Source organism: Gastrolobium bilobum, unplaced genomic scaffold (assembly GCF_033153095.1).
Source record: "Gastrolobium bilobum isolate Gb01-03AN ecotype WA unplaced genomic scaffold, APGP_CSIRO_Gbil_v1 utg9887, whole genome shotgun sequence".
In the NCBI taxonomy this organism is placed as follows: Eukaryota; Viridiplantae; Streptophyta; class Magnoliopsida; order Fabales; family Fabaceae; genus Gastrolobium; species Gastrolobium bilobum.
The window spans coordinates 379,902-407,353 of NW_026899295.1; the positions used below are offsets into that span (position 1 = coordinate 379,902).

A 27,452-nucleotide genomic window follows, 5' to 3' on the forward strand; every position below is an offset into this window, starting at 1 on the left:
ACTTCTAATTTGTGGACAGCTTGTAAAACGGAGGGTTACATAGGTTTAACAGCTCATTTTGTTGATAGAAATTGGAAGTTAAATAGCAAGATTATTAACTTTTGTCATATGCCTCCTCCTCGCATTGGTTTTGAATTATGTCAAAAAATCTGTGATTTATTGAAGGATTGGGGAATAGAGAAGAAGTTGTTTTCCATTACTTTAGATAATGCATCTGCGAATGACAATATGGTGAGAAAATTGAAAAGTCAACTTGGTTTGCAGAATTTTTTGTTATGTGATGGACAATTTTTTTCATGTTCGTTGTTCTGCTCATATTTTGAATCTAATTGTTCAAGAATGGTTGAAAGTTTCTAGTGATGCCTTGAACAAAATTAGAGAAAATGTCAAATATTTAAGGGTCTCAGAAGGCAGAATGAAAGCATTTAAAGAATGCATTGATCAAGTGGGAGGAATTAACAGTTTAAAAGGCTTATGCCTAGATGTCCCTACTAGATGGAATTCAACTTATCTGATGCTTGAGAGTGCTCTCATATACCAACGTGCGTTTTCTATTCTTGAATTCAGTGATAGAAATTATAAATATTGTCTTCACTTGATGAATGGGATAGAGGAGAAAAACTTAAGGGGTTCTTGAAGCCATTTTATGATATTACTGAGTTGATTTATGGCACATCCTATCCCACTGCCAACTTATACTTTTTGCAAGTTTGACAAATTCAGTGTAGTCTCCAGAACACATTACATGACGATGATAACATTTTAAAGAGCATGGCTGAAAGGATGATGGAAAAATTTGACAAATATTGGGAGAAATATAGTATTGTGCTTGCACTAGGAGCGCTTCTTGACCCACGGATGAAGACTTTTGCTTTGTCTTATTGTTATTCCAAAGTTAATCCATTGACAGGTGAAGCAAAAGTAGAAGAAATAAAGAAAAATGCATACAATCTCTTTGACAAGTATGCATGCAACATTCCTCCCTCTTCAAATGCTCAAAGTCAAAGTCTCAGTGATGTTACAAGTGCATCTTCAAGTGGGTCAATATCAAAAGAGAAGAAGAGATTTTCAGAAATCATGCTCCAAGTAAGTTTATTTTATTTTGAAATGTTAATTTATTTACTTGACTTCTGTATTTTTTAAGACTTATATTTTTATGTGTTTAACTTTTTAAATATGGTAGGAATTGAAAAAGCACAATCAGCCCTTCAATGCAGCAAAGATTGGAAAATCTCAACTTGATGTTTATTTGGGAGAGGAGAATTTGGAGTTTGATGATGATACATTTGATATATTACAATGGTGGAAGGGGAAAGCTAAACGTCTTCCAAATCTATCCCTAATGGCTCGTGACTTATTAAGCATTTCTATTACCACTGTTGCATCTGAATCTGCATTCAACATTGGGTCACAGATCATTAATAAATACAGAAGTAGTCTCTTACCTGAATGTGCTGAAGCTTTGCTTTGTACCCGTAATTGGCAGAATGGTTTTTTCAGCACTGGTAATTTATTTAATTTGAATTCATTTTATATTGAACTATACTTGTTTGTAAAATTAATTATTTTCTTTTTTTCAATTACTATTTATGTAGATAAAGGTGCCTCTGATGTGAAGATTGATGAATGATGAAGATGACAGTTCATGTTTTGTTGGAGTTTCTTCAAAGCAATGAATGAAGCAAGCATTTTGAATTTGTGATTTTTTTTTTTAATTTGAATGGACATTTGTGTGTATTTTAGTTAAACTTGATAATTGATTTCATGCATTAATATTTTTATTTTATTTTTTGGGTTGACTTGTAGAATCAGTTTTAAGCAGAATTTGTAGGGTGCTTTGATTCTTAAATTTTATGTGTTTTATGCAGATTTTTGTGTGTTTTTTATGTAGATTTTTTGTGTAGATTTTTTTATTTTTTTATTTTAGGATTTTTTGGCGGGTTGGCCCGCAGCCTGCCAGCCCATTCATAAAACGAGACGGGTTGATAATTGCAGCCCATTTTGCCAAAACGGGGCAGAAAATGGGTCGGGTCAGCCCGTATTGCCAGCCCTAGATTTAGTAGCCAGAGATAAAGTTATCTCAAGCAGCTTGAGAAATGAAGTCATATGAATTAATTAATATTAATTAATTATTAATTACACTACTAATACCAATCGATGATTTCCGTCCATCAACAGTTGAGAAGTGGTGTAAGACTTGTTAGTCTTACACTAGTGTAAAAAGAACCTGCCCCATATAAAGTTACGACCAATGTTACGACCAATCATCTCACCGTTAGATTGGTAGTAGCGATCCGACGGTCCTCATTTAATCTCTAAATATTCCTTGTTTTCGCTGCTCTCTCTCCTCCCCCTTCTCTCTCTTCCCTTCTCTCTCTCCTCGTTGATAACCATACACTCTCCCACCGCCCGCCGCCGCCCATATCCTCTGTCCCGACGTCTGACGGCGCCGCCTTCCTCCGATTACCGATTTAATTCGATTTTTCATAGAATTATTAATTATAGGTTTGATCACAATCACTCAATGCACTCCATGAAAGTAAAAAGAAAAAAAGAAAATCCTATAACCTAAATATTTTTTAATTTCTGCATCGATTTTATAACGTCAACGCCAACAAACACATCATTGACAATAAGAGTCATGCACAGTTGATATTATTATTTCTGCATCGACGGTAAAATAAATTTCAGATCTCAATTATTCTATATGAAATTGATTCGGGCGTTGAGATTCCATGATATTTATTCCATTATGCAGAGATGGATAAATGGCGGTAGAGAAAGGGGAGCACAACTCAGAGAGGGATAAGGGATAAACGGCGGCGGCGGCGAGACGGAGGATGTGGGCAGTGACGCCGTCACGTGTCTGGCTATGGGAGGAGGCGACGAAGGGAAGAGAGAGAGAAGGGGGAGGAGAGAGAGCAGCGAAAACAGGGAATATTTATGGATTAAATGAGTACCGTTGGATCGCTACTACCAATCTAACGGTGAGATGATCGATCGTAACTTTATTTGGGTGTCACAATATGCTATCCCATATATATATATATATATATTGCTTCTCTCGGATTGGTTATATAACCAGTTTATCAATTTCCGGATCGACTCGGTTGGGCCGGTCCGGGTTTATTAACAAGGAGAAAAGGTATGTAAAGTTACTTTAAATAATCTTATCTGTAACCCGCGATTTTAACTATGTCTTACCATTAAGACATAGTTACAATAGTAAAATTATTTTTTTCTCTTCGTCACGTCAGTCGACAATGTACGAGGAAAGAGACAAAAATAGCTCTATTATTATAACTATGTCTTACCAATAAGATATAGTTAAAATCGTACGCTGACGATAATTTATCTGAAGAACTGTAGAAAAAGTTAAACTTACATATATATAAATATATAGGGTTCAATTTTTTTTACAGCTGTTTTACGTGTAGTAGTCAAATACTTGGCATATATATACGTGAAAGCATTAAATGTAGGGAATCGTAACCATACAAATGGTAAAAATATTAAATGCGGAAAATCATAACCATACACCTGTTACTGTTGTACGTAAAGTGGCTGTATAAATAATTTTACCATATATATCTATGCATATATATAGACAGAGAGGAATATTTCTCAAGCAACATGAGATATATTTATCTCCGTCCACCCAAAAACTACGTTGTTTTGTTTATTTATTTCCTTATATTAATTGATTCACCTTTGAATGATTATTATTCCATTTTTCTCTCTTTTCCTTTATCACTATTGATTCATCTTTGTACGGTTATGATTTAGTAGTCAGAGATAAAGATATCTCGAGCAACTTAAGAAACGATAAGGCTACACACACACACACACACATATATATAGGCATGATCTTTTTACACCGGTGTAAGAATAACAAGTCTTACACCGCAGCTCAATCGTTGATGGACGGAAATCATTGGTTGTCATTTGTAATGTATTTAATAATTAATCAATATTAATTAATTTCTTAAATTATAACTGTTGGATGCACGGAAATCAACGATTGAGATGCGGTGTAAGACTCGGTGTAAGACTTATATATATAGCAATATGATCAACTTATACCGGTGTAAGAATAATAAATTTTACACCAAATCTTAACCGTTTATTTCTGTGCATCTAACGGTTGAGATTTATTGGAAACTAAAAATTAATTAATGAATGAGACCTAATAAATATTAATCGTTAAATGCACGAAAATTAACGGTTAAGATTTAGTGTAAGACTTATTATTTTTACACCAGTGTAACCGGTGCGAGAATAAGAAGTTTTACATCAAATCTTGATAATTGATTTACTTGCATCTAATGAATCATATATCTAATAAACTAAAATTGTTAGATATAAATACGACCAACGATTAAGATTGAGAATATAACTTACGTTAATATAAAATGATTCTGATGCTGTATATATAAATCCAAATCTAACGTGATAGATACATTATTCAAAATAGATAACAAATTCAAAAATAAAATAAAATGATGTTGGATATTTTAATCAATCACGCTCTTTTTTTTTTTTTTTGAGTTATTAAAAAAAATGTTAATTTGTAATGAGAATAGAAAAGGCAGGGGTGAAGTTGAGGCGTAGACGACAGGGTTCCCGTATTGTGTGGCGAGAATTTCCACGTGTGTGGTCAACTACGAACGGCGTCGCGTGGCGGTTCATGTCAGGTGATAAGTAATCCAATTGTGAAGAACAAAAAAGGCCTAAACAATTTTATCCAAAAAACAAAAAAGGCCTAAACAACGACGTGGCCGTCCCATGTTTGAATCCTCGTCTCGTTCAACCAACGCCCACCAAATCTCCCCCCTTCAACTTTCTACTCAACATCGACGTTTTTTCTCTACAAAACCATCGCAATTCTTTCTCCATTTAGCGTCTCCTTCCTTTTCAACATCGACGATTTTTCGTGTCCTAGGGTTCGCATTCTTCTGATTTCGTTTCGATTCCGAATCCCTATCTGTGATTCTCATTCGATAATATTTTTCCCCCCCAGATAATTCCGCTAAGCTATCTTTCTAGCTGCACTTGTATCGTAATTGGAAAAGGTCCATCATTCCTATTCTCTCACCGTGCCAAAATTTGATTAGGTTAGGTATCCCCAATTTTTTATTTTTATTTTTTTGGAGTGGACAATGCCACCATTTTTGTCGACCTCCAAGGCACTTCGCTCATTAGCATCGAGCAAAAGTGGTGTGAGTCAATTGATTAGGTGTAGCAAGAGCAGTGGGAAACTCGATGGGTGCCGATACCTCACTGCAATTGCCGGCAGGGCTACCCATCCGATTAAGCCCTTTGGCTCACGTATTGGTTTTCCCCCCTTAATGGGAGGGTTGTCTCATAATAATAATAATAGTCATGCTATCCAATCGAGGCAGTTTCTTGGATGTGGAGATGGTGAAGAAGGTGTTCTATCCAAAATTTATGAGGAGAGGCGCGTTTTGGGGTAATCAGGAACCTATTCCTTTCTCTTTGTCTGTGCTTCCCAGCATGTGTTTGTCTCTATTTGCATTCTATTTTTAAAATTATTATTGGTTGTCGATTTTCCCAAATTTACTTTTGTATGCATAGTAATTTAGAATAAGTGACTTTTGTAAATATTTACTGGTGTAGCTGGTGTCTTCTGTTACTAATCTTTGTATCTCAATCATTTATTTTCTTAATGAAAGTTTAGAGTTTCAATAGGTAATTCTGCTGATTGTTGAATTTTTTCTATTGTCATTATTAGCCCTCCCTTCTTATGCGATTTATTGCAATTCTTAGGAGTAAATTAGTTTTTGTGATGACTAACTAGTTTTATTATGCTGGGATATATTCTACAAACAGTTTAAAGCTCAAATATCAAGTTCGCACTTTTTGTACCAGGGTTATATGATACTCCTATATTTGAATTCAATAAGAAGATTTATGAATTTGAATGTATGGAATACTGTGGATGAATATAAGTTTATGAATCATCATCTTATCCTGGGCCTTGTAAGAATTACTGTTGAATATAGAATATTTATACCTTGTCATTGTTTTCTTTCTTGTATTTGTAAGCTAATATACTTATTGATTATTAGGTACTCTCCAGAGCAATTATTTGATGTTGTTGCAGCTGTTGACTTCTATCATGGTTTTGTCCCATGGTGTCAAAGGTCGGAGATACTTAAACACTATCCAGATGGATCATTTGATGCTGAGTTGGAGATTGGATTTAAATTTCTTGTTGAAAGTTATGTTTCTCATGTTGAATTGGTCAAACCAAAGCGTATAAAGGTATTCAACCTCCTTGTTTATGGTAGTTTATTTTTTCTTGAATTCAGGAGGACCATGGTTATGAGTTTTTTATTTTTGTGACTTAAAATTTCCATAATTGATGAGACCTGTAGGCTTATGAGCATCTCTGACAGACACAGTTAATTGCTTCAGTTTGAAAATTAGAGGGAGAATTGCAACTTTTTTAAACTAGAGGAAGCAAAGCAGTAACTATGCCTATGTATTAGCAATTTCTTACATTTTTGTGGTGGTGGTCAGAGCGAAGTGGACCCTTAGCAGGCTTGAGCAAAGCTCGTTTAAAAAAGAGGCAGCCCAAGCTCAACTTGTGTATTAATAAGCCAAAATATGAGCTTAATCTCAATGAGTTTGGTTACTATACCTAATCCGTATAAACAAACTCAAGCATAAATGAACCCAAGCCAGTCATGAACAAGTTTCAAATCAGCGCCCGTATAGAAGTTTATATGTAAAATAATATGGTAAAGAGAGAATTATTGAGAGAAATTGTGCGTATGGGCTGCATACTTGATCTATAATTTATAGCTTGATTGCTATCAATCAATGTAGTAATCAAGTGGGTAATTAGGAGTTAATTAGAAGCTAATTGACAGCCTTATAATCAGTAGCTAACTTGTAGCCTAATCACTAGCTAATCAACATAATTATGGTTGATGACATATTCTAATGAAAATGATAATAATTATTATTCTAGCAAACATCACATAACATATACATTGTTCTTACTTATTTTCACACGATCTATTCACGAGCCAAGTAGTAAAATCCTCAAGGATGGCTTGTTTATTGAATGAGCTCCTCACTTGTCTAAATCTCGGTTTGTTTATTATGAGATGAGCCAAGCCAAGCCCAAGCATTGTTGCCTATTGGATAAGATGCAGCAGTATCGTTTTTGTCTTATTCTTTTACTAGTATGTTGCATGAGCATCATGTGGTCAATCCATTATATGGCATGATAGCCACCTTGATATATGTGCCGAGATGAGCATATTGGCATACAAGATTCAGATTTGTACATCTGAGTTTAGCGCTTCTATCCCTTGTGATTGTTCTCTGTTGTATCTTGTTATTGCTAGAGTGTTTATGTGGCTTTGGTCCTTTTTAATTGAAGATTGAATGTTATAGATATGAGTTTTAGATTCTTTACTCACAAACCTGTGCATGGTTCACATTGGTTGATCATCAACTTGGACCTTTCATTATTGTGTTGTTCTTCATTTCTTTCTCTTTTTTTAATTTTTGGTAGTAGAGTTTTGCTCTTCATTTCTATTTATTTCTGTTGTTATGTACTTATACTATATATTTTTTTGTGTTTCCAGACAACTGTGTCGCAGAGTACTCTGTTTGACCATTTGATAAACATATGGGAATTTAGTCCTGGCCCGGTTCCAGGAACTTGCAATCTTCATTTCTTGGTGGATTTTAAGTTTCAGTCTCCACTTTACAGACAGGTATAGTTCTGTTATTCTGTAACCGTTTTCCTCAACTTACATTTTTGTTGTCTTTATGTTTGGAAAATCGATCAAGTCTTCTTATCTGTTAAATGACTGGTTAAGTATGCTTTTCTGGTGGTCAGGTTGCATCGATGTTCTTTAAGGAGGTAGCCTCTAGGATGGTTGGTTCATTTACTGAGCGTTGCCGTTTGATATACGGACCGGAAGTGCGGGTCCTTGAAAACTCATATGGAGAAAGGGCATAAGGTAGTGTTTCTGCCCACCAGTTTCTTGTTTAAACATAGTCAAGGCCAATTTACAGTTTTATCATTAACGGGGCAGGGTTTTTATTGTTCGCTGCTGAACCCTGAATGATTGATCATTTTTCTTTCTAATATCTAGTGACCTTTGTAATTTATGTAGATGAATTCTACTATATACTGTGTACAATCTTGAAAGTGACATATATTTAACATGGTTTTTTTTCCCTCAAGTGACTTCTAATAACGTCTTACCCCAAAAAGAAAAAAAGAAAAGAAAAGGAAAGGAAAATGGTTGCGCACATTTTAAAAATTAGATTGTAGTTTAGAAATCCCAAGTTTATTTCCTTATTTTGCCCACATGATTGCTGTCTGTCAAGCTGTAATTTGGACCTATTTTGGTAGAATATCAAAGAGCTCAGGGCAAAAATTCTGGAGTCATGTTCAAGAAACTCAAAATCTCAACGTTCAAGTTGTGGATGTTTATATATTATACCTATGAATTACTATATCATAGTAAACACCATTTTGCTATTTCCAATACTTTTAGAGCAAGGATGGACATCAATTAAAGTAGATAGCTTGCAGAGGTGATAAAAGGGCTAGGAAGAAATATGTTCCTTGAGGTCCGCAGGTGCATTGGTGTGGGGTGGTGCTAAGTTTGAGATTCCTTTAACTCAATTTTGTAACGAAAAACCGCTATTCTTGCTGTAAACGTAACAAGCCCTCTGTGGTTGTGTATTTCACCAGCGGAACATCTGTTAACTACTTGTGGTCTAACATTTAGAGGTTCCCGCTATAACTGTTGATATAATACTTGACAAACCCTCATTTTATGTGAGACCTGTTAATTCTCTTTTTAAGTTAGGTCAAACAAGGTTTATAAAAGTTATTATAATAAAAAGAATTTTTTTTATAATAAAGAAAAAAACTAAAAGTTAAAATTTCTTAAGATTTTTTTTTTATTTTTTTAAAGTTGTATCAACTTATTTTTAATTTGAGTTTTTAAGTAACTTTTAAGTTAAATTTTTTATAAAATCATCAAACAATTTTTAATTTTTTTTAAGCTTAAAAGTAACTTTTAACTAAAAAAGAAAAGAAAAGTACCAAAGTAACTGCTGGACTACTTAGGGAACTCACACTACTTATCTTAGAGATTCTTTAATAAATGAGGTTTTGAATCTAGTTCCTAAATATGAATTTCGAAATTGCTTTAATTTAGGAAAATCACTCCATTTCTTTAATTTTTCAATTTAGTTCCTAAGTATGAATATCACCTTAGAGGTTTATTTATCCTACTAAATTGAACTACATATCAAATATCGAAATCACACTAATTATCAATAAAATTAAACTTACGTATACTCAATTGAGTTTTGAATCACACTCGCAGGCAAGGGCATCGCCCGGCTCCTCTACTTGTATGTACTAGTAGTATACACAAGTATTAAAAGGTCTTGGTCAAATATAAACACACATGCCACAAGTAGAAAGAAAATTTAATTTGTTTCTATTATTTTTAGTATTAGAGCAATAGCCTAGTAGTGCCCACCACCAGGGAAAGGGAAGGAATGTTCCATCAATGGACATTAAACTTTCCATTTGGTACTTCGTAGCAAATATCCCAACAAATTAGGCTGCCAAGATTAAAGTGTTTTGAGTGTATAGAATGGTGTTTAATGAACTTTGTCTATACAAACAAAGACTAATTTCCCAGCACAACCGTCCCCGAGGGCACCGTGACACCATTCCTTAAAGTTAACTCAAGATGTCTTGGGCTTCAAGAGATGAGTACTTGAGGATGGCTGCAATAATCCTATCTTTGTCTCTGGTTGGGAATGCTTCCAACAGGACTCCATCTTTGTAGAAGTGAAAAAGAGGCACGGTCTGCATCAGTTTGTTTCCTTTTTATATTCGACGGATCATAAAGCATGAATACATGAGTGTAGTGATTATATGCAGTTGCATGTAGTACAAATGATGCACAACCGAACATCTATTGCAGATGGGGAGAAAATAGAATTATCCATATAAAGGAGAGGGGTGAAAGAGAAGACAGTTTCAGAGATAAATGTCAAAAAAGAAATCACAAGATGAACTAGAACCAAACAAGAAAATGGTATTTTGCACCAATTAGATCATGAAGGCACTAACTATAAAACTTTGAAGACAAGTTAGACAGCAAACATGCAGATCAGGTTGATGGCTGATGCTTAGCTGTCTCCAGCGGAGACAGGCTAGTTTTATATGATTTTCATTTTAATACTCAATAATCAATAAAAGATAAATACCCTGATTCTTAGTCGCTCTGCAACCTCGGATTGCTCATCATATTCATCAATTACCTACAAGCAATGGCGTAATAACTAATAAGAGTCTCTGATAAAATTCTAACATGGCAAATCTAATAATTAATCAAATAAAACCCCTAGTTTAAGAGATAACGAAAAAGTAAATGTTAGTTGATCAAGACTTTCTTCTGGACAGCTTGGAGAGAACTTGGAAGTATTAAGGAGCTAAACAGATAGTATACTTACATTATGCTTTAGAAAGATTACCGGAGCATCATGGTCACCAGATTTCTTGCACAATTTTGCAAAACCATGCTCTATATACTTGCAACTTCCACAAGAGGTGCGGAAGAAATCTACCACGACCAAAGATCCAGTTTCTTTAGCCTTGTCCAGAATTTTGCAGAACTCTTCATCAGTGGTGAATTCTCTTACACACTCAACGGGACAGAGATCGTCCTCTTCAGCGAGCAAATCTTCTTGATATTCCTCTGCAACTCTTATCTTACTAGGGCAGAATGTGCGCCTGATTTTTGTTATAGGTTCCATTTTTGTCCCACCAAAACATAGTTTGCGCTTACTGTGCCTAGGAACCAAGCTGAAAACTACATGTGAAATTGCAGACTTAACTGGTGTCTGTAGGTCTAGTCTTACAGTGGGAAAGGACTTGCTATACAGAATGACAACTTGCTGCATCTTTTCCAGACAAGATCTTGTGCGGCTCGTAATCAAGAATTTTGGAGAGAAGCTTTGATGAGTTAGCTGGTAGCTGATGGTGACTCATAGAAAGGAGTGCTGGGTTTCAAACTTTCAATTGACTCACATTTCTTGTGCACTTATCTGATTTCAAGCTAAGGGGTAAGGCACCCTATAAAAAGCATCATCAAATAAAATGATAAATAATGACCAAAAACGAAAATGGTTTTCTAACAAAATCTCTAAACAACTAACCTATTCGAAAAATGGAAAACAGATTATAAGTGGTTGTGATTCAATTGACATAGATGTTTATTAAAAACACATATAGCCATGGTAGTATAACCATTTCTAACTCTCCCAATCACCAGAAGTGAAACACCAAGTCTTAAGGGATCATGATCTATAAATTTGCAGAAACAGCAATCGGTAAACCCTATGACAAGTGACAACATGTCAAACATGACATTGTACATCCACTCGGAAGTGCAGTCCTGCCCCCGGGAGAAGATAAAAACAAAAAAAACAAAAGCATTCCTTCCAGAAGCTACACTAATTTGAAGGTTAAAAAGTTACTTGATCCATTATATTTTATAATTGACCGAAAAAAAGGCTTAATTAATTTGAGCAAACAAACATGTTTAAGAATAAAACACGCAAACACAACACAATGGTCAAATATGTAAGCTTCAATAGAAGCATCGAACGAACAGAACAGGAAGGAATACCTGTTATGGGGGATTATCTGAATAGAAAAGCGCGCTTTTGCGATATCTCTGCACAACAAACTTCGAATGAGGAGAAGACACGCACTCCCCCTCACATCCACGCACTGTGTTTGGGATTTATTCTCTTTTTTTTTTTTAATAATATTTATTATTTATCTTTCCAGTTTCTGCTTGCGTGTCTTTATTAATTAAACACTTCAACTTATAATTATGTTACTTATTTAAAAAATAAATTACATCATATTTTCTTACGTTGCATGAAAAGAACAAAAGTAGAGACAAATTAAACGTGAGTCTCATATTTTATATTTTTAAAAAAATAAAATTAATTGATACGAAAAACGAATTTGTGTAGAAAAATTTGGTGCTCTTCTAATTGCACGAGAGTATGATTTCACGTAAGTATTCTTATAAACTTTTTTTCGACCTGCATTTGACAAATTAACAGAATAAAATAGTCCAAAAGTGCATAAGTTGATCCAGACACTAAATTAATAATAATAAAAAATTGCGAACCTACGAGGATAGTGTAGTAATTAGGCCCATGTTGTTCGTTATTAACTTTTAATCCATTCAATCAGTGTATTATTTACTTCACCTTCCAACTGGCTAGCTATGTCTCCCGAACCAAATCTGTTTTTGTTTCACTCTCTGTTCCAGAATGCGAGGTGGGCACTCGTTACTTTCCGGCAGCTTTTAGGGGCTAATGCGAATCCCAATGATGTTACTTTTTCGTTACTCATCAAAGCTTGCCTTTCCTCTTCTGCTTTTGCTTCCACTCCTGTTCTACATGTAAGACAGATTCAAACCCAATTGGTGAAACGGGGCATTAACCAATTTCTTTATGTAAATACCGCCCTTATTGATTTCTACATGAAACTGGGATTTACCACTCATGCACGCCAACTGTTCGAAGATATGACTTTTAGAGATGTTGTTTCATGGAACGTATTGATTTGTGGATATTCACAAAATGGGCTTCCTTATGATGCTCTTCAACTCTTTGTACACATGCTTAGAGAGAGTTTCAGACCTAACCAAACTACAATTGTTAGTTTGCTACCTTCTTGTGGTCTACGTGGGCTGATTCTTCAAGGTAGATCCATTCATGGGTTTGGAATCAAAGCTGGCCTTGGTTGGGATCCTCAATTGAATAATGCCCTTACCTCAATGTATGCTAAATGTGATAATTTGGAAGCTTCCCAACTCTTATTTGAAGAAATGGCTGAGAAGAATGTTGTCTCTTGGAATACCATGATTGGTGCGTATGGACAAAATGGTTTTTCGGACAAGGCTATTCTTTGCTTCAAGGAGATGCTGAAGGAAGGTTTAGAACCCAGTCCGGTGACAATGACGAACCTAATGTCAGCAAATCCTGTTCCGGAAACTGTCCATTGTTATATTGTCAAATGTGGCTTCACCGATGATGCTTCTGTCGTTACTTCGCTAGTTTGTCTATATGCAAAGCAAGGGGTCACAGATATTGCAAAATTGCTTTACAAATATTTTCCAACAAATGACCTGATTTCTTTAACTGCGATAATCTCTAGCTATTCTGAAAAAGGTGATATAGAGTCTGTGGTTGAGTGTTTTATCCAAACTCTGCAGTTAGACATAAAACCAGATGCAGTTGCCTTGATTAGTGTCCTTCATGGAATTACTAGTCCTTCTCATTTTGCTATTGGCTGTGCTTTCCATGGTTATGGGTTGAAGAGTGGGCTCATTACTGATTGCTTGGTTGCAAATGGGCTAATAAGCATGTATTCTAGATTTGATGAGGTAGAAGCAGCTTTGTCTTTGTTTTTTGATATGAGCGAAAAACCACTGATCACTTGGAATTCTGTGATATCAGGCTGTGTTCAGGCTGGAAAATCAAGTGATGCCATGGAGTTGTTCTGCAAAATGAACAAGTATGAACAAAAACCAGATGCCATTACTATTGCTAGTCTACTATCTGGATGTTGCCAGCTTGGGAATCTGCGGATTGGAGAGACACTGCACGATTATGTCCTGAGGAACAATGTGAAAGTGGAAGATTTTACAGGAACTGCTCTAATAGATATGTATATTAAGTGTGGAAGATTAGACTATGCTGGAAAGGTATTTTATAGCATCAATGATCCGTGTTTGGCAACATGGAACTCTATCATATCCGGTTATAGTTTATATGGACTTGAACATAAAGCTTTCAGTTGTTATTCAAAATTGCAAGAACAAGGGCTAGAACCGGATGAAATCACCTTCTTGGGAGTTTTAGCAGCATGCACCCATGCGGGACTTGTCAATGTAGGATTGGAATACTTCCGTATCATGACAGAAGAGTATGGATTGATGCCAAGTTTGCAACATTATGCTTGCATAGTTGGTCTCTTGGGTCGGGCAGGCTTGTTCAAAGAAGCAATTAAATTTATCAACAACATGGAGATTCGGCCTGATTCTGCTGTCTGGGGAGCTTTATTAAGTGCTTGTTGCATCCAACAAGAGGTCAAGCTTGGGGAAGGCTTGGCGAAAAAATTATTTTTATTGAATTACAAGAACGGTGGCTTTTATGTATTAATGTCAAATCTTTATGCAATTGTTGGGAGGTGGGATGATGTGGCAAGAGTAAGGGATATGATGAGAGACAGTGGAGGAGATGGATGTTCAGGTGTTAGTGTTATTGAAGTAACATCCATCTAAAGACACGAATAAAGGCTGTTTGAAAACAAGCAGGTTAAATTTAATGTACACTACTTTAACCATAAATTTAAAAATATTGTTAAATTTGAAACCAATAATGATTTGCATATATTAAAGGATACTGAATAAAAACTCTTTATTGCTTTGAAAAAAACCTAGAACTTCTAACACATCATAATTTAAATATTCAACTAACTTGTAATTAATTGGGAGGAAAATGAAACGATAGTAAACGATGGAGCGTGTAATCTCTCAAGGATTTTACAATTTAATTCTTTTAAAATATTAAATAGTTGCGTCCACCCACCCAATCACTGATCACATCTCACTTTGAGTACAAAACCAAACGATATTGAGTTTAATGGTTGCAATCTGCATCTAAATCGCGAGGCAAGTGGCCTAGTGGTGATCGGTAGGGTCCACACCCCAGGAAACGGGTATCCTTTCTTTTTCAAAAACCCTAGCCAAAATCCAAACGTTTCGTTTTCAAAATTCGAACTTGGCGCTCTACGCATTTGGGATCTTCTTCTGTATCTCCGAGCCCGAACTCATCTTTTCTTTCGATCGTCAAAGAAAAATGGGTGGGTCTCATAGTCGCGAATACTTGTTAGAAAGTTCCGACTCGGAACGTGAAGAAGAAGAAGAAGAGGGAAACTATGAAGATGCGACAGGAGAAGATTCGGAACGGAGAGTGAAAACACCGTCATCAATTGATGACGTTGAGGCCAAGCTCAAAGCCCTCAAGCTCAAATACTCTTCAACCCACAACCCCAAACTCAATAACGCCGTTAAGCTTTACCTTCACGTTGGTGGAAACACTCCAAATGCCAAATGGGTAACCTCTGAGAAACTCACCTCTTACTCTTTCGTTAGGACCCGCCGAATCGATGACGATGACGAAGACGAAGACGAAGACGAAGCTGAGGAAGATGGGGAATCTTCGTGGGTTTTGAAGGTTGGTTCCAAAATCCGAACCAAGGTGGGTGCGGAGATGCAATTGAAAACTTTCGGCGACCAGCGTCGTGTGGACTTCGTTGCGCGTGGTGTTTGGGCTATGAAGTTCTTCACAGAACAAGATTACAATGCCTTTGTTGCAGAGTTTCAGAAGTGTGTGTTTGAGAACACGCATGGCGTTGAAGCGACGGAAGAAAACAAGCTCAAGGTTTATGGAAAGGATTTTATTGGGTGGGCGAAACCAGAAGCTGCTGATGATTCTATGTGGGAAGATGCGGATGATAGCTTCTCCAAGAGCCCCGGTTCCGCCACTCCGTTGAGAGGGAACCAAGACTTGAGGGAGGAGTTTGAGGAAGCAGCAAATGGTGGGATACAGAGCTTGGCTTTGGGAGCATTGGACAACAGTTTCTTGGTTGGCGATACCGGGATTCAGGTTGTGAAGAATTTCGCTCATGGGATACATGGGAAAGGTGCTTTTGTCAATTTTGGTGATAGATATCAGAATGCGGGTTCGTCTTTGGTGCATTCTACACCCAAGAAAACGCTTCTTATGAAGGCGGAGACCAACATGCTCCTCATGAGTCCAATGGGTGGGGGTAAGCTTCATTCTACTGGGCTTCACCAGCTTGATATTGAGACTGGGAAGGTTGTGACGGAGTGGATGTTTGGAAAGGATGGGACTGAAATTACAATGAGAGATATCGCCAATGATAGTAAGGGTGCTCAGTTGGATCCTTCGGGATCTACTTTTCTAGGATTGGATGATAACAGGCTTTGTAGATGGGATATGCGTGACCGCAATGGAATAGTTCAAAATCTTGCTGACTCTAATGCTAAGACAGATACCCCTGTCCTCAATTGGGCACAAGGGCATCAGTTCTCAAGAGGGACCAACTTTCAATGCTTTGCCACCACCGGTGATGGTTCAATTGTTGTAGGATCTCTTGATGGGAAGATTCGCCTCTATTCAATCAACTCTATGAGGCAGGCAAAAACAGCTTTTCCTGGCCTTGGCTCGCCTGTTACTCATGTTGATGTTACTTTCGATGGCAAGTGGATTGTGGGTACAACCGATACCTACTTAGTTCTTATTTGTTCCATCTTTACTGACAAAGATGGGAAAGCAAAGACTGGTTTTGCCGGACGCATGGGAAATAGGATCGCTGCCCCAAGATTGCTGAAGCTCAACCCTCTGGATTCACATTTAGCTGGAGTCAATAACAAATTCCGTAATGCTCAGTTTTCTTGGGTAAGTATAAATCTTATGTCTGCTTGCTTATGATTGTTTCCCCTGTTATCTTGCAAATTAAGAATAATGATACCATCTATTGCCTGCGAATTGTCATGGGCTCATGGCTCCAAATGTTATGATCATTCTGTTGTTCTTCTCCTCAATTGCCCTTTATTGTAAAGAAAGTATCTTGTGCATCAAAACATGTTTTGTCATCCTCCTGAGTCATGGTTTATTGGTGTGCGCAGCATCAATAATAAATATATGATTGTCATACTGTGTTGCAATTCAAACACAAGGACATATTACCTTATATATCATATTAGCTTGTCAATGTCATATGTTAGAGTTATTTGCAAATTATAATATAAGGAGATATTATACCTTATCAGCCGTACTTCAAATAAATATATTTACTATTGATAGCGGTGGGTAACATCTTGTATTTCTTTAGGAGATGGGGTAAAGTAAATGTCTCTATGCTATCATCTAATAACTTTTCCTCTGGTTGCATCTTTTCCATAACTTGCTGCTATGCTCTTATTTCATTTTGTGAACTGAAGGATTGCACTTGAATCTGTTGGTGATGAACATTATCGTGCATTGATAGAACTGGACCTGAAATAGCTGAACGATACTTTATTATATCTGAAATTCTGCTCTTGATATTGATTGATATCAGAAACATTGGTATGTTTGAACAGAAAATAGTGAAAACTCTCTTCCTCACTTCATGTCAACAGGACAGAAAAGTACAGATATCCCAGACTCTTGGAGAGGCCTAGACTCTAACACCAATTTCTTCACTCACTAATTTCCTATCTCCTATCTGTTTTACCTCCCTCTCTCTTATAAACATGTCCCTCATTCCCTCCCTTGCTTCCCACACTCCCCTGCTGCCTCGTGTGAAGCAGGTTGTTACATGAAGTCCCGCTTCCCACCTTGCCTACATGGGGACTTTAATCCCCTACCCTACTACACCCTCTTCCTTTTCTAGAACACACCTTAGTCAGCTTTGGATACCTAGCACATGCACTGAATGGAAACTTCTATATTGGCATCTCATTTGGATGGTCTCTTCTATGTAATTTTTTTACTTCTGGTAAAACTGTATCCAGGATTAACAAATTCATAACAGTGAGGAACTGTGCATGTTAATTTTTTATTGGTTTTGAAGTGAATGGCACGTTTGCTGTCGCTGAAAACTTAGATTGTTGTAGATTTGCATGGTGTTTTTCCCTGAAGTTAGTTTGTGACCGCTCTGTTCCCACATCTGCTGAGAAGTGACATATCGTGGCACTTATTGTGTCTTTCATATTCTTGTGGAAATATATATTATTATGATTGCGTCTTCTTGGTTGCTTAGGTGACAGAGAATGGGAAGCAGGAGCGACATATAGTAGCCACAGTGGGGAAGTTCAGCGTGATATGGAACTTCCAACAAGTCAAGGATGGTTCTCACGAGTGCTACCATAACCAACAGGGTCTAAAGAGCTGCTACTGCTACAAGATAGTCCTTCGGGATGATTCCATTGTTGATAGCCGGTTTATGCATGACAGGTTTGCAGTCACTGATTCTCCTGAGGCTCCGTTGGTAATAGCCACGCCAATGAAAGTCAGCTCATTCAGCATGTCCAGCAAGCGATGATAATCTGGACACAGCCATTGATCTAATTGTTAGCTCTTTCAGCTTAATTAATGACATTTTAAATGTTTTGTTTAAAAACTTTTCGATTGTACTTAGGATGTTTAAGGTGTAGTTGAAGGAAAAATCAGCGATGGTTGTCAAATTGTACCATTATATTCAGTTTTTCTTTCAAGGTAATGCTAGTTTGTCCCAAAATTATCATTTTCATTTTAATCTCTCTTTTTTTCTTTGTCTGAGTTACCAATCCCTAATTTATTGAATACTTCTACTTGAGCCCTGTGATGGAAGGAGCCATCTCAGCCTCCACTTTCTGTTTGCGCTGTCTTTTAAGTTACCTTATAAATTGAAAAGGTCTGAAGAAACTAAAAGGTACCTCAATCGACACAAATGCGGTGAAGTTGAATATGGAATATGCTGATATTTTAGAAATTTGGAGAGCATGAAGTTCTGGTTTCTGGAGTAGCCTTGAAGCTGGTGTTTCTAGGGTGGAAGTCATTGTTACTGTGAATCTAATTTGTTTGTCTGCAGTTGTTTCTGTAGACATTCTCAACCATAAAAATTGCCAGAATTTTATTATAAACATAATTATGAGAACTGAATATTAAATGAGGATTGTTGGATGCAAGAACTGCAACGCAGCCCATCCCTTTCCCTCACAAGCAGACGTTTCTAATCTCCATGGATAAGTGGGCCCATGTTTTCTTTTCTTTTTTTTGTTATTTTCTTTTACTTTAAACTAAAACAACAGGAGTAAAATAATATGCATATGTGGTTGTTGTGAAAGTAGCAATTTTGAGCAGTGGGATTTGTATCCCTCCAAAAGTAGCAGATAATAATCAGATAACAATGGCCGTAGCAATAGGAAGAAGCTTCCCTTTTCAGCCACGCGCTTTATTCAACAGTAAGAGCATAGATAAACCTTCACCAGCCGGAAGATACTCGTGGGGAGGAGGAGTCACTCCACGTAATAGGCAAGTTTGTGTGGCAGCACAACAGAGACCTACATGGCTCCCAGGACTTGATCCCCCACCTTATCTTGATGGAACGTGAGCTCTAAGAATTCTATGCATTTTAACTCTTTATTCATCTTGTTCTGCCTGTTACTGCTACTTTCTCTTTTCAAGTTTTAACATAATGGTAAGCTTTACAGTCTTCCTGGAGATTTCGGGTTCGACCCACTTGGGCTTGCAGAGGATCCAGAAAGCTTGAAGTGGTACGTGCAGGCAGAACTGGTTCATGCTCGCTTTGCAATGCTTGGCGTATTTGGAATTCTAGTGACAGATGTGAGTCCCCCCCAAATTGTACATATTTGCACATAATAAAGATTAGTTGTAGTAACATCTTTTCATTAAGTTAATAGAATCTATCAAATATCCACAAGTTGAGGTATTTTTAGAGAAACTTCACTTCTTAGTAATATGTGCAGCTACTTCGCGTCACAGGACTTAGTAAGATACCAGTTTGGTTTGAAGCTGGTGCCGTAAAATACGAGTTTGCTAACACAGAGACACTCTTCATTGTTCAGCTACTTTTGATGGGGTACAATCTTAGTTTCTGCTTGATGAGTTGAGGCTTTCATATTTATCCTTTTGAGGATTCACGGGCCTGTACGTATGATTTCAGGTTTGCCGAAACAAAAAGGTACATGGATTTCGTTAGTCCTGGTTCTCAAGCTAAAGAAGGATCCTTCTTTGGATTGGAAGCTGCATTAGAAGGCTTAGAGCCAGGGTATTTCCATTTTTACAATGACAATAAATATATATATATATCTATCTATCTCTTATCTTTCTCCCTCAGTTTTGAATCTTATTCCGTGTGTGTTACTTAATTATTGTATCGAGCATGAATTATTATTATTATCTTGGGCTGAGACACATGCATTATCCTCAGCAACGGAAAAAACTGTCATAGGGCAATATGATTTTACTGCACTTTCGCATTAGCAGACGTTGAGGTATATATTCTTGTTTCAACAAACAGATACCCTGGGGGTCCTCTGCTAAATCCTCTTGGTCTGGCTAAAGACATTAAAAATGCTCATGACTGGAAGCTTAAAGAGATCAAGAACGGTATCATTTTTCTCAGTTCTTTAAATCTTTATCGGTTAGTTTATAATTCTCCAAAGCTCGTTTCAATAGTTGTATATGTTCTGGTTACAGGGCGACTTGCAATGGTGGCAATTCTTGGCATCTTTGTACAAGCTTCGGTGACTCATGTTGGGCCAATTGATAACCTTGTGGAGCATCTCTCCAATCCATGGCATAAAACTGTTATTCAGACCCTTGCAAGTTCAAGTTCCTAGTTCGAAGAAGCATTGTATTAGTTTTATGTGACATGGAATGATCCACAAAATGAAATTTCTTCTTTTCCCCCTTCAAGATCTAAGGGTCTTGAGGTAAAAGTATTCAATTACATTTCAACAACGGGATAACTGTTCATTGTGGCCAATTGAATGATCTTAGTTCTTCGTTTAAGCTTGGGGAAATTACTCAAAATCGGCTTCCTAATTTTTATTTTTTTAATTTCAGTTCATATAACTTTTTGAAGCAAATTATAACAATTTTTAACCCAAAAAGGTCATTTACCCTAAGCTTCATTGCACGCGAGTGAAATGTTTAAACCAGAATAGACAGGCAGAATCCTGCCAGTTTGATGAGTCTCCCGGTCTTTCTGCTTCCTATTAAATATATGCATGGAACATTATCATACAGTGTTTGTTAAATAAGTTCATGAAAGTAAAAAGATTTTCCAAAAATTTGACATTTAAAGTTGCATAAAAAAAATCAAACAGAACAAAGGATAAATCTGTCATTGACAACTCATTAAAGCAGCATCAAATGATCCAGAACATTGAACCTGCTAGAGACCAGTTGGTCCAGTTCTATAAATTAAATCCGAGTATAGGAGTCTATATTTTTTTAAATCTGACTTTAGCCTTTATATGGTAAACTCCATGCATCAGAAGATCCACAATAATCTCACCTTTTGATTGGGAGCCATTTAGAAGCTTTTTCCAGGTTTCAATTTAATGAGGTTTTTTCAATATTCCAACACCATGCCATTAAGCGCTTCAAATCTCAAACTGGAAATTTTTCTTTCAATTGATCAAATCTCATACAAATCTTTACAGAAGCCGAGGTTCAATATATCAGAAGCCTATACACAATACAGGATCATCTTATTTTCTCTTTTCCCACCAAAGATAAACTCATTTTTACCTCCTCATAAAGGACTGAGCAGGCGACCATACACCATCCATTTAGCGAAAGAGAGTATAATCCAATCAAACCATACATATAGCAACCACCAACATGTACACGTTCGGTATAGTTTTGAACAGTCCAGCTTTTCAAGTCACTGTGGGAACTCCAAAATGATGGGAGTTAAGATAACTGCAACATAACAATGTATATGATTTCAATTCGGGATTACCCTGACTTGGTTGAATGAGATTTTCTTTTAGCAAAAAACATCAAAACCCGTGGGAACAATGATTTCTTCTTCTTTTTCCCATGTTTTGATTCTGGGGATGATCCACTTTCATCATTGTCATCATTGTCAGCATGGGCATAAGCCTTTGGACTTGACATGTAATGTGCAGGATTAACTGCATGATGAGCCCGGTCAAAATTATTCGCTTCCTTACTACCCTCAAAACTACCCCTAGGGCTTTTGTTCTGGTCTACCACTGACTCACCAGCCTTTCTTCGTTGCTCGTTATCAGCTCGCCATTTTCTTAATTCTTGTTCTACACCTAATTTACCTTCCTTTGCCTTCTCAGCTTTTTCCATTGCCATCTTCAAAGATTCCCTTCTAGCAGCTATCTCTCTATTCACATCATCCAACTTCTCGAAGGATTTCAATTCAGACTCCTTAGCTATATCAATTTCAGAATTAGCAGCTGCAACCCTCATATTGGCTCGCTCTTCTGCCTCATGAGCTCGTTTGCTGAGCTCATAGTACTCCTCCAAAGAAAGTGTTACCCCAGTGGACGGGTTCACTTCATTGTTGCTTCTAGTTGATTCACTCTCTTTCAATGCTTTAATTGCTGCTATTGCCAACTTTTCAGAAGCCTTTGCAGCCTCTATTTCCTTTTCAGCTGCAAGTAATCTACTTTCCAAGGTACTTACTCCAGCCTTGGCTTGGTCTGCTTCTGCCTTTACTTTCTGTAGCTCTTCACGAGCTGCTTGAGCAAGCAAGTTGGCCTGATTAGCCTCTTCAGCTGATAGCTGTAGCTTCTTGGGAAGTTCGGTCATTTTCTCTTTGGCTTCTTTCTCCTTCATCTGAACCAAAGCTATTTCTGATCTAGTCTTGTCCAATTCAGCTTCGAGAGATGTAACTGCAATGGAGGCCATTCCCTCTCTTTGCTTGATGGAGGCAAGAGTTGATTTTTCTTGTTCAAGTTCTGATTTTAATGATGTAGCAGCTACCTTCAAGCAATTAACCTCAGCAGTTGCTTTCTCTATGTTTAGCTTTACTTCCTCAAGTTCCTTTCTGGCTGATGCCACTGCTGCTTGTATTTCAGTGTGTGTCTTCTTCTCTTGTTCTTCTAGGTCTCCTTTTGAGATTCTTTCTTCATCACCTTCCTGCCTTAACTTTGATTCCATATAAGCAGTTAATTCAGCTTTCAAATCAAGAAGCAAAGCAGAAGCTGTTTCCAGTTTAGATTTGAGATCCTTGGCAAACAAAATTTGCTGGTTGAGTCTCTGGAGCTCTTCTTCTGTCTGTTTAATTTCCTTCTCCCAATTGAGAGAATCTTGATCTCTTGCCATGACTGTTCCTATTCTATGTTCCTCTGCTTCCAAGTGTGCAGCATGTGCAGTCTCCAATGACTCTTTTGCGGCAATTAGCTCAATAGTTAAATCTTCCACTGATTTCTCCACTTCTTTTGATGCAGCAACAGCCTCTTCAGCTTTCTTAATAGCTACCTCTTTATCAGTAACTAAGGAAGCATATTCCTTACGCAATGCTTCCAGCTCCTCTTTCACAGCTATTAAATCCGAAACAGCTGCTGTATACCTGGCTTTTGCGACCTCGAGTTGTGCCTTGGCTGCAACACTCGATTCATCTGCAATACCCTGCTCCATCTCTTCCACTCTGAGCTTTGCAAGTTCCGAGTCCTGTCTTGCTTGACACTCTTCTGTTTGTGCCCTCTCTAGGTTAAGTTTTAATTCTTCAATTAGTCTCTTTGTGCTGTCCAGCTCTTTCAGTACTTGAACTTTTGTCTCTTCAGCAGCCTCTGCTTGTTTTCTGTACTCTGGGATCTCCTCTTGTGCTTTTTCAAGTTCTTGCTCTACAAGATTGCGTCTCTGTACATCCAGAAAAAAAGAAAAAAGAAAAAAGAAAAAAGAAAAAAGAAACTGAAGTTAATTGCAGTTCTGGCAGACAAACAGTATAGTCATGAGAACAAATAATTTCTCTTCTGCTGGGCAGGAAGCAAGCCTGGAAGAATAATCAATAGCAAAAAAACAATTTTTTGACATCAGAAAGGACATATATTCTGAAAGGTCATGGGTTCGAATCCAGGGAACAGTCTCTTTGCAATTATGCAAGGGTAAGGCTGCGTACAAGGATTTCCTCCACCCCACACTCACTAGTCGGGTTTAACGGGGAGTGGTTTAGTTTGTTTAGAAAGGACATATATTGGGCAAAAAGTACCCACAATTCATTTCCTACTTTGTTTCAGTCCAAAATGAATTGATAAAAAGGGAAATCATAAATAGCAGAATCATTTCAATTGCAGAATCACAGAATTCATGGTTTCCTTGTAGGATTACAATTAGTATCAGCGAAGAACTTTAGCCTGTTTAACAACCAAAACTGATTAAAGCATAAGAACTCTGCCATAAAATTAGGTGACCTGCATATGGATTAATATCCCAAAATAACAGTGTTCATATTTGTTAAAGAATAATATAAACCATTAAAAAGGCCCTCACCCAACAACTTAAGCTTTTGGGTTGAATTGGTTCTTTATATGGTATCAGAGCCTCGTGTCCCGGGTTCGATCCTCACCACCCCCCACTTTCTCTTGTGAAATTTCTTAGCACAGGTAGACTGGGATTGATGCATTATTCACTTTTCAAGCCCAATGGGCTCTCGTGTGAGGAGGCGTGTTAAAGAATAATATAAACTATTAAAAAGGCCTTCACCCAACAGCTTAAGCTGTTGGGTTGAATTGGTTCTTTACAATATTCTAATATCAAAAATTTGAGATATAGCATACACCCTGCTCCTTCCCAAAACTATTGATAGGCAAATACATGTAAAATGAAAAAGACAAGTTGCACTATAAGGTCTAGGAACAGCATGCCAGCAGTAAATTTTACAAATACAGCATAAGGATGCACAATAATGATGTTGTTACTAAAATAAAAATAAGCCTAAAAACCCCAACACAAAACATGCAAGCATGCACACATAATTCTAAGCCAATTTTCGGTGCATCACAAACATGAAAAAAGTTAACCTTCCAGCATTAGTGTTAGTTGCTTAACTACCACAACTGCCATTAATAATCAAAACAATACTCAAGACTGTTGCTCTCATCCTTTTCTCCCTAGTTACAACATTTACTTCTTGCCTATTCTAATAGATATTGGTTTAGCTTTAAGAAGCAAGCAAAACAACCAAAAATATTCTTTCCTTGAAAAGCAACAAGAGTAATATAATTTGATATTTCAAACAAAAAGTGTGAAGAAGGTAACTTGAAAATGACATTCATATGAAAAGATGCAGACAAATGCAAGACAGATATACCTCCACAGTCTGGATTCTATGAGCCTTCCAATCCACAATTCCTCCAAACTTAGAAACAGCTTCCTTGACAGATTCAAATGGAGCTGCGGTATCAATATGGCCTCTTTTTGCATCAACCTGCTTGGCATGAGCGGGTGAGTCAACTGTTCCGTCAGCAACTTCTGGAACCTCGATTTGAGGTGGATCTATCCTTAGTTCGTTGTAATGATTTTGCAAATCTTTTGTTTCAGAACTGGAAGCCAAGAGTATAATATCATTATCAACATCACTGCCAGCAGTGACATTAGTAACATCATCCTGCAATTCATGCCTGTCAGAGACATCTTCTACAACACCTGGTTCAGAATCTTCAACCAAAGTTCCCTGATGGCTTCTTTCTGTTACATCAACTGTAGCATTTGGGGTTGAAGCTGAATTTCCTATAGAAAGATACTCATCTTGTATTATAGTTTGACCATCAGAAGCATTCGATGATGCTAATTCAGATAACAAAGTCACTGGCAAATGAGTAGTGCCAGACTCCACTTCTCCATTACTAAATGTGATTGTTGGAGCTTCAGTGGAAGATTGATTATCTGGTGGGTTCATCACTTCAGTATTTCCTTCAGGGGGTTCTGCAAGGGGTGTCTTTTCAGCAATTTTCGTAGAGGACTCAGAGGGAAGCTTGTCTTCAGCATGTTCTCCCAGTGGTGTCTCTTCTGCAATTTTTGAAGTGGAGTCAGAGGGAAGCTTGTCTTCAACATCCTCCATTGCAAGGAGCAGTCCTGAGTGCTAGCAAGTGTCTAAGCTCTAAAAAAAAAGTAATAAAGAAAATCAATCAGTGAAAAATGAAAGCAAAAACAAGAGAATCACAACCTGAATAAGCTTTTCAGAGAATACAATTAGAATTAGAAATTAAAAATAACCATGTATAAGGTTCAAATTTTAAGAGGGATTGCTACACCCAAGAACAAGTCACAAATTGGGAATTGAATTCTATATATAACATTTAATTATTTATCATTTTATAATCATCATCATCTCTATTGGGCATTTGAATGAAATTGTTACAAGGTGTCAGCCAATTGCCTGAAACAATAAAAGGATGCTGTTTCCCAAGTTTTCAATGTATTGAGACTTCTTTATGTATAATTCTAATTTAACAAAATAAATTAAGCCAAAATGGACTGTATACGGTATGAAACAGAGCATTCTAAAGTTAATCATAATTTGACAGATATAGAGATCTCCTTACTAAAGCTCTATTATTTCAAGTTCCAACCACAATTAACTGCACTTATAAAGTTACTTAAGTACCTATAGTTCTTGATGATTAATCAATGAAAAAACTAGAGCCATGTAATACATGAAAGCTCACACAGGTCTTGCCTCTTCATATACATACATATTGAAATGAAATTTACCACCACAAAGACAAAAAAAAAGGCAGAATATATTGGTAAAACAAGAGATATTCATCTGAATAATAAACACAACAGAAAATAAATACCCCATATCTATATTTTGGAAGCCAGATTAAATTTTTTCTTTTTTTACAAAAAATTTAGACCTATATCTTACACCATCAATGGTGACTAACCTTTTGAAGGCAAAGACGTCAGCTTTCAATCGGTTGGTTGCAGTGAAGAAAGGGAGGTTGGCCAATTTCTAACTGGGTTCTTGAAAATTCCAATGAAAACTTATGGTAAAGTCCATTTATGGCAATTGGCAAAGCCAATATAGAAAATTTCACACGCTCTGTTTTCTTCCCTATAAGGTTCAGCCAGGCAAGTATGCAAACACGTTATATCCAGCTCCAGTTATTCATAAACAGTAACCCAAACTATGATATATATGATCATAAACAAATGGAATTGAAGATGAAGAAAAGAGATTAAGCAGTAAGCAAGTGCGTTGAAAAGGGAACATACCCACCCGATTGAGATTAGCAATAGGGAAATTGAAATTGAAAGTGAAGATGCGATAATAATGCTCTCCGGAAATTTTGAGGAGCAAAATTAAAATTAGGATCTGCAAAAATAAAAGAAGGTGGGAAACTATGCTTCTATTATTAGAAACACAGAAATATACGGTGAAAGAAAGGTGCACAGTTAGTGGAGCCTACCTCATCACATGGATTAGATTAGATCCATCTCTACGCTCACTCTCTCAATTCAAATCTTTATTTCCTTCAATAGTTAATCACATGCATCCCATTATTTATTAAAAAAACTCACAAATGCTTTCACTTCTATTACTATCAAATATAAATTTTATAAGAGTTATGTTGTAGGAAGAGTGATTGTGTAATATTATAAAGATTCGTTTTGTGTGCTGTAATTTCTTTTTTTTTTTCTTTAAAAAGTGTGAGCCCCACAAAACATTATGTGTATAGAAAAGTTTGTTGTATTATGTTAAATGACATATGTAAACCCGATAACTTATTATTATTATTATCATGGTTAACCATATATCACATGTTTCGTTTATT

General features: G+C 36.8%; 6 protein-coding genes across 11 annotated transcripts; 4 read left to right on the forward strand and 2 right to left on the reverse strand.

The window, feature by feature from the left end:
• The first annotated feature begins 4,740 nt into the window (after window positions 1-4,740).
• On the forward strand, window positions 4,741-8,220 carry LOC133289318 (uncharacterized). The gene is made up of 4 exons (XM_061487234.1): window positions 4,741-5,470; window positions 6,090-6,285; window positions 7,623-7,754; window positions 7,880-8,220. The coding sequence occupies exons 1-4, from the start codon at window positions 5,160-5,162 to the stop codon at window positions 8,000-8,002; spliced, it is 762 nt and encodes a 253-aa protein (XP_061343218.1). The 5' UTR covers window positions 4,741-5,159; the 3' UTR covers window positions 8,003-8,220.
• A 1,245-nt stretch (window positions 8,221-9,465) lies between these two features.
• On the reverse strand, window positions 9,466-11,806 carry LOC133289308 (thioredoxin-like 4, chloroplastic). 4 transcript variants are annotated; one of them, XM_061487221.1, is made up of 4 exons: window positions 11,712-11,806; window positions 10,534-11,155; window positions 10,288-10,341; window positions 9,466-9,883 (listed from the first exon to the last, which is right to left on the reverse strand). In XM_061487221.1, exons 2-4 carry the CDS (start codon window positions 10,981-10,983, stop codon window positions 9,755-9,757), a joined length of 633 nt encoding a protein of 210 aa, XP_061343205.1. In that variant the 5' UTR covers window positions 10,984-11,155; window positions 11,712-11,806; the 3' UTR covers window positions 9,466-9,754. The 4 variants fall into 4 exon arrangements, with proteins under 4 accessions (XP_061343205.1, XP_061343206.1, XP_061343207.1 ...); XM_061487222.1 differs by having other exon boundaries at window positions 10,534-11,127; window positions 11,712-11,783; XM_061487223.1 differs by lacking the exon at window positions 11,712-11,806 and having other exon boundaries at window positions 9,466-9,855; window positions 10,534-11,662.
• Window positions 11,807-12,329: 523 nt separating this feature from the next.
• Window positions 12,330-14,390, forward strand: LOC133289270 (pentatricopeptide repeat-containing protein At2g04860). Its single transcript, XM_061487167.1, has one exon. It carries the CDS (start codon window positions 12,585-12,587, stop codon window positions 14,388-14,390), a length of 1,806 nt encoding a protein of 601 aa, XP_061343151.1. The 5' UTR covers window positions 12,330-12,584.
• Window positions 14,391-14,830: 440 nt separating this feature from the next.
• Window positions 14,831-18,251, forward strand: LOC133289307 (protein CYPRO4). The gene is made up of 2 exons (XM_061487219.1): window positions 14,831-16,593; window positions 17,942-18,251. Exons 1-2 carry the CDS (start codon window positions 14,968-14,970, stop codon window positions 18,221-18,223), a joined length of 1,908 nt encoding a protein of 635 aa, XP_061343203.1. The 5' UTR covers window positions 14,831-14,967; the 3' UTR covers window positions 18,224-18,251.
• A 689-nt stretch (window positions 18,252-18,940) lies between these two features.
• On the forward strand, window positions 18,941-20,699 carry LOC133289299 (photosystem I chlorophyll a/b-binding protein 5, chloroplastic). The gene is made up of 6 exons (XM_061487208.1): window positions 18,941-19,269; window positions 19,374-19,506; window positions 19,650-19,762; window positions 19,847-19,951; window positions 20,204-20,292; window positions 20,383-20,699. The coding sequence occupies exons 1-6, from the start codon at window positions 19,070-19,072 to the stop codon at window positions 20,523-20,525; spliced, it is 783 nt and encodes a 260-aa protein (XP_061343192.1). The 5' UTR covers window positions 18,941-19,069; the 3' UTR covers window positions 20,526-20,699.
• A 422-nt stretch (window positions 20,700-21,121) lies between these two features.
• Window positions 21,122-27,125, reverse strand: LOC133289296 (protein WEAK CHLOROPLAST MOVEMENT UNDER BLUE LIGHT 1-like). 3 transcript variants are annotated; one of them, XM_061487203.1, is made up of 5 exons: window positions 27,087-27,125; window positions 26,893-26,992; window positions 26,562-26,731; window positions 24,983-25,771; window positions 21,122-23,532 (listed from the first exon to the last, which is right to left on the reverse strand). In XM_061487203.1, the coding sequence occupies exons 4-5, from the start codon at window positions 25,730-25,732 to the stop codon at window positions 21,652-21,654; spliced, it is 2,631 nt and encodes an 876-aa protein (XP_061343187.1). In that variant the 5' UTR covers window positions 25,733-25,771; window positions 26,562-26,731; window positions 26,893-26,992; window positions 27,087-27,125; the 3' UTR covers window positions 21,122-21,651. The 3 variants fall into 3 exon arrangements, with proteins under 3 accessions (XP_061343187.1, XP_061343186.1, XP_061343188.1); XM_061487202.1 differs by having other exon boundaries at window positions 26,562-26,992; XM_061487204.1 differs by lacking the exon at window positions 27,087-27,125 and having other exon boundaries at window positions 26,897-26,985.
• Window positions 27,126-27,452: the final 327 nt, after the last annotated feature.

What these genes read in the sequence shown, in the direction of transcription:
- LOC133289318 (XM_061487234.1), top strand. Translation starts at nt 5,160, where the DNA reads ATGCCACCATTTTTGTCGACCTCCAAGGCACTTCGCTCATTAGCATCG. An exon ending in TCAAACCAAAGCGTATAAAG is followed by an intron (nt 6,286 to 7,622) that starts GTATTCAACCTC and finishes TTGTGTTTCCAG; the next exon opens with ACAACTGTGTCGCAGAGTAC. An exon ending in AGTCTCCACTTTACAGACAG is followed by an intron (nt 7,755 to 7,879) that starts GTATAGTTCTGT and finishes TCTGGTGGTCAG; the next exon opens with GTTGCATCGATGTTCTTTAA.
- LOC133289308 (XM_061487221.1), bottom strand. Translation starts at nt 10,983, where the DNA reads ATGCAGCAAGTTGTCATTCTGTATAGCAAGTCCTTTCCCACTGTAAGA. An exon ending in TAATCTTTCTAAAGCATAAT is followed by an intron (nt 10,342 to 10,533) that starts GTAAGTATACTA and finishes CATTGCTTGTAG; the next exon opens with GTAATTGATGAATATGATGA. An exon ending in CAGAGCGACTAAGAATCAGG is followed by an intron (nt 9,884 to 10,287) that starts GTATTTATCTTT and finishes AAACTGATGCAG; the next exon opens with ACCGTGCCTCTTTTTCACTT.
- LOC133289270 (XM_061487167.1), top strand. Translation starts at nt 12,585, where the DNA reads ATGAAACTGGGATTTACCACTCATGCACGCCAACTGTTCGAAGATATG.
- LOC133289307 (XM_061487219.1), top strand. Translation starts at nt 14,968, where the DNA reads ATGGGTGGGTCTCATAGTCGCGAATACTTGTTAGAAAGTTCCGACTCG. An exon ending in GTAATGCTCAGTTTTCTTGG is followed by an intron (nt 16,594 to 17,941) that starts GTAAGTATAAAT and finishes TTGGTTGCTTAG; the next exon opens with GTGACAGAGAATGGGAAGCA.
- LOC133289299 (XM_061487208.1), top strand. Translation starts at nt 19,070, where the DNA reads ATGGCCGTAGCAATAGGAAGAAGCTTCCCTTTTCAGCCACGCGCTTTA. An exon ending in CCACCTTATCTTGATGGAAC is followed by an intron (nt 19,270 to 19,373) that starts GTGAGCTCTAAG and finishes TAAGCTTTACAG; the next exon opens with TCTTCCTGGAGATTTCGGGT. An exon ending in GTTCAGCTACTTTTGATGGG is followed by an intron (nt 19,763 to 19,846) that starts GTACAATCTTAG and finishes GTATGATTTCAG; the next exon opens with GTTTGCCGAAACAAAAAGGT.
- LOC133289296 (XM_061487203.1), bottom strand. Translation starts at nt 25,732, where the DNA reads ATGGAGGATGTTGAAGACAAGCTTCCCTCTGACTCCACTTCAAAAATT. An exon ending in ATAGAATCCAGACTGTGGAG is followed by an intron (nt 23,533 to 24,982) that starts GTATATCTGTCT and finishes CTGGATGTACAG; the next exon opens with AGACGCAATCTTGTAGAGCA.